Here is a 12399-nt window from a genome sequence, read left to right as displayed (position 1 = left end):
CCCTCCGCCGGCTCCCGCCTGCCTCCCGCCATGACGCCCATCCCCAGGGCCTCCAGGCTCCTTGGAAACGGGGCTTGGCTCGTGTGCCACGGCTCCCCGGGGACCGCAGTGCTGTGAGGCTGGGGGAAACTGAGGCAGGGAGCCAGCAGCGCTTGGCCGAGCCCTTTCCTTGCGCCCGTGGGTGCCGCTGTCCCCCCTGCGGCAGGTGGGTGGGCGCACGGACGGGCGGGCAGGGGGAAGATCCCTGCGGAGGTACCTGTGCCGCCGGGGCCACCGCACTCCCAGCTCCAGGAGCGGCACAGTGTAAGGATGGCACCGAGCTGGCTCTGCAACAAGGTACCAGGGGGGTCTGGGGGGCTCTCCGTGGGGGCTCGTGGCTCTTTGCAGCCAAGCAGGGTCCGAGCTGGTGCCGGATCTGTCCCTGGCTGGCTGGGCTCTGCGTGGTGCCGGTGGACGAGCGGCAGATGAGCTCTTGCCGAGGTCCCCACGTGCTGCCCGGGGGACCCCTGTCCTGGTACTTTGTCTCTGAGGGTGAGGGCTGCTGGCAGCAAACCCAGGTGGGCTCCTTGCACCAGGGACCACCCCACCACCTCCCCCCTATGCCGCGAGCCAGTGGAAACTCCTTGGGTCCCTGCCCCGTGCCAGCGGGTCCTGGGGGGCTGCAGGTCCTTGGAGGCTGCACACCCTTGCTGGTCATCCCCAGGTTTTGGGGCTGTGCTTGGTCTCCCAAAGGAGAACGACCCCATCCCAGCACCAGCATTTTGTTGCTCTCCTTGGTTCTGCCGCATGTTTCCTGGCGCGGCCGGAGGTGTCAGACCCTGTGCTGCACCCAAGGGTGCCCTGCCCAGCCCGGGCGCTCCCTGCATGGCAGCAAACACCTCGCTGGCTGCCTGTGGCACAGTGTGACCGTGCAGCACGGTGGGGGGCAACTCCCCGTTCCCCTCTGCATACCTGGAGCTCTGTGGTCCAGCTCTGCAGGGAAAGATGCTGTGCCCTGGCATGGGGCATCTCTCTGTTGTGGATGCCCGGGGGTTTGCGGCGTCGAGTGGTGCCAAACCCACTCCCCATCTCTTGCAGAGCATGTCCCTGTGGTGCCACAGGCTGGAGCTGTGGGGTCTGGTCACCGTGGGGCTCCTGGGCCTCTGCTACCTGCTCTGCTACAATGACCAGCTGTGGTCCAGCATGGCCCCTCAGCACAGCACCCCCCCTAGCCCCCAGGTGACCCCCAGCCTCCCCCCGCTCCGGGTTTTGCCCTCTCCTGCCCCATGCATGGCCAACACCTCAGTGCACAACATCTCCGGCTTCGCCAAGCTGCCCGGCCATGTGCAGGACTTCATGCGGTACCAGCACTGCCGGTCCTTCCCAGTACTGCTCAGCATCCCCGGCAAGTGCGGGGGGGCCCAGGGGTCCTCCAGCATCTTCCTCCTCTTGGCCATTAAGTCCTCACCGGTGAACTACGAGCAGCGGGAGGTGATCCGTAAGACCTGGGGGCAGGAGAGGACCTTTGAAGGAGCCTTCATCCGCCGAGTCTTCCTGGTGGGTGTAGCCCCGCGTGCCCGGGATGCCAAGAAGCTCAACCAGCTGCTGCGGCTGGAGCAGCGCGAGCACAGGGACGTGCTGCAGTGGGACTTCAGGGACACCTTCTTCAACCTGACTCTGAAGCAGGTGCTTTTCCACACCTGGCTGGTGGAGCACTGCCCCAGTGTCCGCTTCATCTTCAATGGGGATGATGACGTCTTCGTCAACACTGACAATGTTGTCCGCTTTGCGATGGCCACGCAGGGTGCCCAGGAGCAGCACCTCATGGTGGGGCAGCTCTTTGTTAACAACAGCCCTGTCCGGCTGCAGCGCAGCAAGTACTTCGTGCCCATGCAGCTCCTGGCTTCCAGGCGGTACCCACCCTACTGTGGCGGTGGCGGGATGCTCATGTCCGGCTTCACTGCCCGCGTCATCTCCCGGGAATCACAGGACATCAGGCTCTTCCCCATCGATGACGTCTACCTGGGCATGTGTTTGGAGAAGGCAGGGCTGCTGCCTGCTTCCCACGCTGGCATCCGGACCATGGGTGTGGGGGTGCAAGCCAGCGCAGACTCCTTCGATCCCTGCTACTACCGGGAGCTGATGCTGGTGCACCGCTTCGTGCCCTATGAGATGGCGGTGATGTGGCAGGCCATCCACGAGCCCCAGCTGCTCTGCGGCAGGAGGGTGAGCATCTTCTAGGGGGGCCGAGGAGGACCAACAGCTTGGGGGAAAATGCCAGTGCAACCCAAGGGCCACGTGGGCTGTGGTTTTTCCCACATCCCTGGGAGCTGCTGCTCGGTGCCTCCGTACTGTGAAGGAGGGTCCTTGTGGTCCCTGGGGCCACCCCTCACATCCACCATGGTCCCACTGGGCATGCAGAACAGCATCCGTGGTAGCTCCTACCATGGGGACTGCTGAGTGCCACCATGTGCCCATCCTGGCCCGTTTCTGCCTGGTTTTACCCCAAATCTGCCCTCCCATGGCCAGTGGAGCTCTGAGGCATTGGAGGGAAAATAAACAAACCCATGTTGTTAATGAGGGTGTCTGGAGCCTTCCTGGGTGACAGGGGTGGCTTGGGGGGGTGGCTTGGGGGGGGTGACTGTGGGCTCAGGGTGTGAGCAAGGGGAACCCCTGACCCCCCTGGGGTGGGCATTTACCCCCAGTGAGGGCCCGGCCCTGGGGGGGGTGGGGGGGTGTGTCCCTTTGCAGAGTCCCCAAAATCCCTGGCTGTCCCCAGCCTGTGTGCCCGGTGATGACCTTCAGCGAAGGTGGCCCTGGCCCCGGTGGGATGCTTGGCCCCGGGAACAGACGGTGCCGGGCCCGGGGCTGTGGGAGGGGGATTTAACAGCAAAGCCTGGCAGGATGGTGTCATGGTCACAGCCGCCACCTGCCCAAGCCTCGGGGTGCTGAGCCACGGGCACCATGCGGTGCTGTGCCATGGGTGCCACCGTGGCAGAGACAGTGCAATGGCTCTATGGGCACATGAGGACATCCACACCCTCGGGCCGGGGCACCCACTGGAGTCACCCCCTGGGAAAGCCCACGGGGAGTGCAGAGCCTGGGATCCCTGCACTGGGATGTGCCGTGGGCACCCTCACCCCTCCCCGCTCTCCCCCAGCAGCTCCACAGTGACCACGCCCCCACCCCCACCCCGTCCCCTCTCCCTTGCATGTCCCCTCCCCCTGTGCATCCCCTCTTGCCTCACCCCAGCCGGCAAATTCACCAAACTTTACTAGAAAATGGCCAAATCCTGCCGTGGCGGAGGCAGTGACAGGCAGAAGGGGGGTCAAAGACAAGCAGCATCACCTGGGGGTCCTGCCGGCTGCAGAGGAGGGGGAGACAGGGCAGCATTGCATGGCGGGGGTGCAAGGGGGGCTGTGTCCCCCCACACTGCATCCCCAGTCTGGCCCCGCAGCCCTTAAAGCGCGTGGGAGCGTCGCAGCGGCCATGTGTCAGTCTGCCACCACCTGGTGCTGGGGGGTGGCTGGGATCCCAGTTGGGGGGTGGCCAGGGGGGGCTACCCACGGGCTTTGCTCCGGCCATCCTTCAGCGCCTCAATCTTGGGGGCCAGGTCCCCAAAGGTGGGTCTGGCACCAGGGGTGAAGGCCCAGCAGCTCAGCATCAGCGTGTAGACCTGGGGACAAGGGACGGGGCCACCACAGGAGTGTGTTGGTGGCCCCCCAGGACCCCTACCGGACCCTGGGACCGCTGCCTCACCTCCACTGGGCAGCCGGCTGGCACTGGGAGACGCTGGTTGTCCTTCAGGAGCTCCAGCAAGTGGCAGATGATCTGTGCCGTCTTCTCGGCGCCCATCATGCGGAGGAACTCCTACAGGGATAGCCATCAGCACCCGGCCACCGCGGCCACACCCAGGGGGCTCCTACCAAAGATAGTGGGCCCAGGGTGGGGGCAGCAGGACCCCTGTCCCAGGGGGGTCTTACCTCCGAGGGGCTCTTGCTCTTGTTGCCATAGGTGAAGAGCTCATAGAGGAGGACCCCGAAGCTCCAGATATCGGATGCTCGGGAGAAGATGTTGTCGGTCAGGGACTCAGGCGCGTACCTGCCAGTGGGAGGATGCTGAGCACCGCATCCAGCCGCGCTGGCAGCCCCATGTCCCCCAGTCGGTGCCACCCTCACCAGAACACGGGGCTCTGGCCAGGCTCTCGCACTACGTAATAGTCCTTGTCCTGCGGCAGCAGCTTGGCCAGCCCGAAGTCCCCGATCTTGACGTGGGTCTCGCTCTCCACCAGGATGTTCCTGCTGGCCAGGTCCCGGTGCACGCAGCGCTGTGCACCCAGGTACTCCATGCCCTGCGTGGGACACAGCCACTTGCTGGGACCAGGACCCAGCAGCATCCCCGGGTGCTCATCCCAGCTGGGCTGCGATCCCCTGGATGAGCCGTGGCATTGCCCCGACCCGGCTGTGGGGGAGCGAGACCCCCTTTGCTGCCAGCCCCTGAGGTCCCACCTTGCAGATCTGCCAGGCATAGAGGAGCAGGGTCCTGTGCTCCAGGCGGGGCTGGTTCTTCTGCAGGTAGTCCCGCAAGCAGCCGTTGGGCAGGTACTCCATCACCAGCCGCAGCCCTCGCCACCCTGCATGCACATCCATCACCCGCCAGCCGGGATGCGGGCAGAGCCGGGGCTGGGTGCAGGCAGCATCGCTGCGGGGAACCCTGCCCACCCCCTGCCCCACGCTGTGCTCACCCCGGCTGTAGCACACCCCCCGGTACTGGACGATGAAGTCATGCTGCAGGGAGTGCAGGATCTGGATCTCCCTCTCGAAATCCAGCAGCTCCTTGGCCGAATCCTGCTGCAGCTTCTTCACCGCCACGAGCTCGCCCGTGCTGTCACCCAGCGGGTCGTAGCGGCACAGCTCCACACTCCCAAAGTTGCCCTGGCCGGGGAGAGCCGGGTGGGGATGCTGGGGTGCCTTGGGGGGCCCCAGAGACCCCCACCATGTTCCCAGCACCTGGTGTGTCCCCCAGACCCCACGCACAGGGCACAAACTAAGCGAGCAGGGGATGTTTCATGCCCCAAATGCGGGTGGGTGTGTGTGTGTGTGTGCAAGAAACTTGTGCACTAAATCTTGGGGGACGGGGTCCCCTCTTCCCCCCACCCCCCTCACCTTGCCCAGCAACGAGATGTACTTGAGGTGCCGCTCCTCGAAGTGCGTGGGGTCCTGGCACATGGTGAGGGGCTCATACCCCCAGAAGCTGTCCCGGGGTGTTACGGTCATGGGTGACACGTCTGAGAGCAGCTCATAATCTGGGGTAGGTGGGTGGTGAGGGCACCGCGGGGATCTGGAGCCCAGCCCCCCACCACCCCAGGGCTCACCGGAGGTGATGAGGCTGTTGAGGTCCCGGATGAGGGCACGGAAGCAGGGCCGCCGGCAGGGCTGGTAGTCCATGCACTGGGCGATGAGTGTGGCCAGCTCCGTCCACTTCGGTGCAGGGAGCTGGAGGCAGCTCTGGTAGAAATCCAGCTTCTGCGAGGGTGGGAGAGGGTGCTCAGGCTGGCTGTGGGTGCCTGGCCCTGTGACCCCCCCCATGCAGACCCTGAACAGCCCACCCACTTCTCACCAGGCTGTGCAAACCCCTCGCCGTGAGCATCCCCCAAAGGCTGTGGGACATGAGTCTGGGGGCTGGTTATAGCTGGTCCCTGCAGTGCCAGACCCCGCAGCCACCTCCACCGGACACTGGGGCTGGGGGGCTCCGGAGCCCTGTGAGACCCCAGCTCTAGGTGCTATGGGTGCCCTGGGTGCCCATGTCCCCCCAGCCATGCCCCTTCTCCAGTGTGACCTGGGCCACCACAGAAATCCTGGGCTGGGACAGGTGGCACGTTGTCATCTCTGGGCAGTGGATAAGTGAGGAGAACCCATGTGCAGTGGGATGGGGCAGGAGGGTCAGGATGCTGAGGACTGGGATGCAGTGGGATGGGGCAGGAGGGTCAGGATGCAGTGGGATGGGGCAGGAGGGACAGGATGCAGCAGGATGGGGCAGGAGGGACAGCACTGGGATGCAGTGGGATAGGGCAGGAGGGTCAGGATGCAGCAGGATGGGGTGGGAGGAACAGGACTGATGCAGTGGGATGGGGCAGGAGGGTCAGGATGCTGAGGACTGGGATGCAGTGGGATGGGGCAGGAGGGACAGGACTGGGATGCAGTGGGATGGGGCAGAAGAGACAGGGCTGGGATGCAGCGGGATGGGGCGGGAGGGTCAAGACTGGGATGCAATGGGATGAGGCAGGAGGGTCAGGATGCAGCGGGATGGGGTGGGAGGAACAAGGATGCAGCAGGATGGGGTGGGAGGGTCGGGATGCAGCGGGACAGGGCAGAAGAGACAGGGCTAGGATGCAGTGGGATGAGGCAGGAGGGTCAGGACTGGGATGCAGTGGGATGGGGCAGAAGGGTCAGGACTGGGATGCAGCAGGATGGGGCAGCCTCACCTTCTGGGGCTCCAGCAGGCTCACAGGCATGTTGCCACCACTGAAGATCTCCCAGAGGGTCGCCCCGAAGCTCCACTTGTCGGCTGGCAGCGCCAGGCTCTTGGGGTCACTGAGGCACTCGGGGGCCACCCAGGGGATGCGCTCCACCAGCACTGGGGGGAGGGGGGCGGCCCTGCTCAGCACCCACCGGGGAGGCCCTGCCACCCCCCAACGTGTCGGGTCAGCCCCGGCACTTACTGTCCTTGGCCAGGACGGTGATGCTGACTCCGGGGTCATTGAGCTTGATGAAGGGGGGGCTGCCGCTGGCCACATCCCCCTCCCGGGTCAGCAGCACCTTCTTGGCAGAGACATTGCCATGCGTGATCTTCTTGTCCTCCTGGGGAGGGGCAAGGGGTGAGGACCATCAATGTTGCCCCAGCCTGTGGGGCAGCCCCATGCACGGGGCTGAGCTGGTGCCAGCCGGGATGAGTCAGCAGGGATGTGTGGGAGCCGTGGGATGTGGATGTGGGGGGGCAGTGGGCCATGGGTGGGTGGGGGCTGTGGGACATGGATGCATGGGGGCCGTGGGACATGGATGGGTGGGGGACATGGGATGTGGATGCATGGGGGCCACAGGACACAGATGCACAGGTGCTGAAGGATGCAGACAGGAGCCACAGGACACGGATGCATTGCAGCTGCAGGACATGGATGCATGGGATCCGGGGGATGCTGACATGCAGGAGCTGCAGGACACACGGACCACGGGACACCACCACTTGGCACCGTGCCGGCAGCTGGCTCACCAGGTAGTTGAGGGCGTATGCCAGCTGCTTGGCCACCTGCAGCTTCCAGCTCGTTGTCACCTTGCCCTCGCCGTGCTTCTTCTTCAGGTAGAGGTCCAGGGGCCCGTACCTGACGTACTCCTGCACCATGATGCCTGCGAGGGGGTGGGTGGCACAGGTGGCTCTGGCACTCACCCTCCCAGCGGGGTGCAGCCGCGGCACCGCGGCGCCTGGTGAAGGGGACAGGCACTCACTGTCCTTCCCGAGGCTGACACCATGCAGCAGGACCAGGTGCTTGTGGGAGAGCTGGCTCATGATGCTGGCTGCCTCCAGGAAGGACTGGGAGCGAGGAGAGGCTGGCTCAGGGGGGGCTGCGGGGGGACACCATCCCCCAGTGTCAGGCTGGGAGCTGCTGCCGCCTCACCTCAGAGCAGTTGTGGTGGCTACTGTCCATGACCTTGAGCACCACGTTGGTCTGGTAGTACCCGTCCTCCTCCTGGTCCCGCTTGATGCCCTTGTAGATCTGGGTGAAGGAGCCCTGGCCCAGGTTCTCGCCCTGCCGCGGGAGGGGGACGCTGCTGGGGGGGTCCCTGGCCATGTGCCGCCACCTACAAGTGTCCTGCCCCCCCCCCCACCCCCCGTACCCGTGTGAGGCGCTGGGGGTCGATCTTGTGGAACATCATCTGGTTGAGGCTGCGGCGGGGGGCAGCGGGGGAGCCGGGGGGCTGGGGGCAGCCGCTTCGCACGATCAGCAGGTTGGACTTCTCTGGGGAGGGGAGGGGGGCAGCTGTGAGGGGCAGCCGGGGCAGGCTGTGCCCAGGCTGTGTCCTCACACGGCCCACGCCATGATGTCACAGCCTGCTCCATGATGTCACGAAGCTCATCCTCTGACATGCACAGCCCGCGCTATGGTACCATATAGGCAGCTCTGTGATGTCACATGGCCCACTCTGATGATGTACCCTGCCCTGTGACCTCACACAAGCTGCTCTGTGATGTCACACAGCCCACTCTATGATAGTCTGCTCTGTGACATCACAGTTTGCTCTGTGGTGACGCAGCCTGCCCTGTGACCTCACACAAGCCACGCTGTGATGTCACACAGCCTGCTCTGTGATGTCACACAACCTGCTCTGCGATGTCACGCAGCCTGCTCTGTGACACAGCCTGCCCTGTGACCTCACACAAGCCACCCTGTGATGTCACACAGCCTGCTCCCTGATGTCACAGCACCGGGGCGTGCGCAGCCCTGCCCTGTCGTCCCCCCCCCAGCGGCGCTGTCACCTTTGGGCAGGGGTGAGCAGCAGGCAGCCAGGCGCATGCGGGCACCCTCTGCCTGCAGCCCGCAGCGCCCATAGGTGCCCAGCAGCTCCCGCAGGCTGCAGAATGGCCGGGTCACCCCTGAGAGCCAGAAATTCCCGTCCTCGTCCCTGCGGATCAGGCAGCGCTTGTAGTCCTGGCCGGAGCGGGTCTGCAGGGCGAGAGCTGGGCTCAGCGATGCGGGGTCCCCCCGGGAGCCCCCCAAACCCCTCCTGCCCTGTGGGTGCCTGCGGTGGCCCTGGAGCTGTGTCCATCCCAATGGGCCATCGCTGGTGGCACCGTCCCAGCGAGCCAGCACCGGGTCTCAGCCCTGTGTTCCCCTCCCGGTGACACGCGCAGCACCCAGCACAGGAGCCCACGTGGTGCCAGCACCCAGTGCCGGTGCCAGTGCCACCTCACCTCAGCGCAGACGGTCAGCAGGTAGCTGTCGAAGTCCTGCGGGCTGCGGCGCAGCAGGTACAGCCCTGGCCGGCTCCCTGCCACCTTCAGCTTGTTCACCACAAACTCATAGCTGCAAACAGCAAGGCTGGGGCATCGCCAGCGTGGGACCCCTCGGGGGGACCCTGGGGACCCCCACTGCTCACCCCTCCACCATGGTGTCCCCACAACTGGTAGGCACTGGGGTGGCCCCAGTGTTGCAATGGGGACTGGTGGCTCCTGCCCAAGTGAGTTCTTCCCTGGTCAACTGCAGCTTGGGGTTGGTGAGAGGGGGGGTCCTGGCACCCACCTGATGGGCCCGTGGCATTGGTTCTCCATGTCCTCCAGGAGCCGGGGGGGGGCCACCTCCTTGCAGAAGTAGTGGTGGGCATCTGCCGTCAGGCGGTAGTAGCCATCAATAAGAGCCACAAAGGAGCGGGCTTCCCGCAGCGTGGGGAACTCCACCTCCTAGGGTCAGGCAGGGGGGTCAGCCCTGTGCCAGCCGAAGCCCCCCACCACTCCAGGGCTCCCCCCACACACCCCCGGCTCACCAGCACCCGGTTGTCCGTCTTGGTGAGGGTGACCACGCGGTTCTCCACAGGGCTGCCCTCCCGGCTCACCTGCTTGATGCTGATGTCAGCGATGTCGGGGAAGTCGCAGAAGTGCTGGCGACTCTGTGGGGGACACGACCGGGGGGGTTGGCCACCACCTCCCCCACCATGGGACCCCCTAGCAGAGCCACCCACCCTCACCTCAGAGCCACCACAGCTCCAGGAGATGCCATTCTCGCCGGCCACGTGGATGGTGATGGCCGTGGCAGAGCCGGGCAAGCGGACACAGAAACTTTCCTCTGCCCAGTGCCGCTGCAGCCGCTCCAGGTCCAGCAGGTACTTGAGCTTCAGGTAGCGCCTGTCTGTCTGGCAGCCACTGATCTTCCGCAGGGATTTGTGGAAGCGGTGGCGGATGCGCTTGCGGGTGAGGAAGCTGTGCTGCTGGATCTGGCACCGCAGCGACTCAGGGATGCAGGACTTGTAGCTGCCGGCGATGGGGAAGCAAAGTAGGGTGGGTCTCGGGCTGTCCCAGTGGGTGCTGGGCTGCCCCCAGGGATGCTGGGCTGCCCCAGTGGGTGCTGGGCTGCCCCCAGGGATGCTGGGCTGCCCCCACGGGTGCTGGGCTGCCCCCAGGGATGCTGGACTGTCCCAGTGGGTGCTGGGCTGCCCGAAGAGATGCTGGGCTGCCCCCAGTTATGCCGGGCTGTTCCCAGGGATGCCAGGCTGTCCCAGTGGGTGCCGGGCTGTCCCCAGGGATGCTGGGCTGTCCCCCACCAAGCCCCCAGCTCACCTGATGTGGCTGAAGACCTCGTCAGGGCTCTGCTGCTTCTCTTTGGCGATGCGCAGCATGTCCAGCACAGCCAAACTCAGGCACTCCTCCTGCCTGGGCAAGCTCAGCGCCACTTCCACGCGGCCCCCGATGAAATCGCTGCGGGACTAGGGAGGGTGCAGGGGCTGAGTTGGGGGGGGTCCCCGTGCCAGCCCCCCACTCCCCGCACTGGGTGCATCTCCCGCCTGGGGATGCTACAACCAAGGCGCCTGATGTACCCCAAGACCTCCAGTTTGGGCACAAGGCTATGGCAGGTATCATTCACCCCCCCAGCTAACGGGAACTTCCACTGTGGCCCCTGCTTGCCCCCCTATCATGCTGGACTGCCTATGGGGTGCTGAGGTGACTCCAGCCCCAGCCCTGTGCCCCCCTGAGTCACATCCTGCCCCAGGCTCTGGTTCCCTGCTGCTGCCCAGGGGCCAGTGGAGCCAGCTCCATCCCTGGGGCATGCACCACTCCAAGGGACACAGTGACCCCCACCTCAGCAACCTGGGGTGCCCCATGCCTAGCGTGGGATGTCCATGAGCAGCTCTGGCTGAGTTGGGTAGGAGGACCCATAGCCAGGGACTGATGGGTGCTGGAGGAGGAGAAGGTTGGCATGGCCCAGGGCGGTGAAGGGCATGGCTGTGCTGAGGTTAACACATACCAGACACCTGAGAAACCACACAGGACCCCACCTGCAGTCACAGTGTTGGGGACAGAGACGCCAGCCTGGTAGGGCTCACCTGGGCAAACAGGTAATCAATGACAGGGTAGTCCAGGACGGGGCTGGCCCGGTCGTTCAGCAGTTGGAAGCGGTGGGACTGTCCCAGCCCGCACCAGTTGGGGAAGAGGAACCTGATGGGGAGAATGGAGAGGGCTCAGCACCACATCCCCCTTAGCTCACAACCCCTACCAGCCATCAGAGACTCCCCAGGGAGCCACATCCCTGGGCTGTACCTGATCCTGTATACCACCACCTGGCTGCAGGAGTCATCCACGGTGAAGAGGTGGTTGGGGGGGAACCAGCAGCTGAGGTCCTCGGTGGCGAGGGCAAAGAGTGGGTGGCAGACGGGCAGCACGCCTGGGGACAGAGATGGGTGCTTGGGCCCCCCACCAAGGACAGGCACGGCCGCTGCCCCCAGCCCACCGGCGCTGGGGGGTGATGCTCACCACAGGCTTTGGCAGCGCGGACACAGAGCTCCTCGGCCGTGTACTCGCCGAAGGTGAAGGTGAGGATGCCGGTGGTGGTGCCCGGGGGGCTGTGCAGGGGGGGTGCCCAGTGGTACAGGTACACCTGGAGGGTGCCAGTCTCGGTGGAGGAGAAGCTGCAGGAGCGCTCCCCGATCAGCGGGGTGTCCTCGCCCAGCGGGGCCATGGCAGGCACTGCAAGGACAGGGGGGGCTCAGTCGGCACCATGGTCCCCCAGTAGCAGTACCATGCCCCCCACCATGTGGGGCAGGATCTTGCCCCACACATGCCCTTCCCCTCAGCATCCTTCCCCAGGTAAACCCCGCAGCCAAGCCTGCAGCATCTCCAGGACTGCGGTCAGCCTGTCCTGGGAAGGATGAAGGGGAGACTGAGGCACACAGCTGTTTCTCCAGACACATGGATAAACCCACCCTCCCCAGGCTGTCCCACAGCCTCTCCTCCTCGCCAGCTGGCCCAGGGCTGCGCGCCTATGCCCTGCATCGCTCCCAGGCGCGGGCAGGGAGGACTCGGCTCCATCCTGGTGCCCAGCTAGGCTGGCCAGACCTCGCGAAGCCCCCTGTGCCAGTGTGGTACCTGCTGCCGTGCTGATGGCCTCGCTGGCACCCGTGTGCTCTGGCCGTGGGGAGCAGGTCCTGGGCACAGCTCTGCCACCGTGTCGGGGTTCCTGGGCTGCGTAGGCGGCTGCTCGGAGGCTGCGAGCGAAGGAGAAGTCAAAAAGTCCCCTCAGTGACTTCCTTCCTGCCCGCAGCCTCCTCGGTGGGTGGCTTCCTGCCAAGGGAGGAGGTACAGGCTGGGGGGCAGAAAGGAGCCACCGCAGGGGGCAGGGACCAGCCAGAGTGGGGTGAAGGGGCAGGAAGCCCTGGG

The 12399-nt window shown here is 65.5% G+C and overlaps 2 protein-coding genes across 2 annotated transcripts; one reads left to right on the top strand and one right to left on the bottom strand.

The window, feature by feature from the left end:
* The first annotated feature begins 90 nt into the window (after positions 1–90).
* B3GNT3 (UDP-GlcNAc:betaGal beta-1,3-N-acetylglucosaminyltransferase 3) lies at positions 91–2543 on the top strand. Its single transcript, XM_040589595.1, has one exon. It carries the CDS (start codon positions 985–987, stop codon positions 2218–2220), a length of 1236 nt encoding a protein of 411 aa, XP_040445529.1. The 5' UTR covers positions 91–984; the 3' UTR covers positions 2221–2543.
* Positions 2544–3234: 691 nt separating this feature from the next.
* Positions 3235–12220, bottom strand: JAK3 (Janus kinase 3). The gene is made up of 24 exons (XM_040589640.1): positions 12109–12220; positions 11497–11709; positions 11284–11407; positions 11070–11181; positions 10306–10451; positions 9717–9999; positions 9516–9638; positions 9275–9432; positions 8947–9058; positions 8512–8698; positions 7872–7993; positions 7652–7783; positions 7482–7566; positions 7249–7382; positions 6701–6839; positions 6464–6615; positions 5354–5504; positions 5145–5284; positions 4724–4913; positions 4488–4612; positions 4158–4330; positions 3963–4080; positions 3739–3849; positions 3235–3655 (listed from the first exon to the last, which is right to left on the bottom strand). The coding sequence occupies exons 2-24, from the start codon at positions 11699–11701 to the stop codon at positions 3539–3541; spliced, it is 3339 nt and encodes a 1112-aa protein (XP_040445574.1). The 5' UTR covers positions 11702–11709; positions 12109–12220; the 3' UTR covers positions 3235–3538.
* Positions 12221–12399: the final 179 nt, after the last annotated feature.

The sequence above is a fragment of the Falco naumanni genome, chromosome 4 (genome assembly GCF_017639655.2).
Source record: "Falco naumanni isolate bFalNau1 chromosome 4, bFalNau1.pat, whole genome shotgun sequence".
Classification (NCBI taxonomy): Eukaryota; Metazoa; Chordata; class Aves; order Falconiformes; family Falconidae; genus Falco; species Falco naumanni.
The sequence above is the reverse complement of the archived record's forward strand: the minus strand, read 5'-3'. Positions and strand labels throughout refer to the sequence as shown.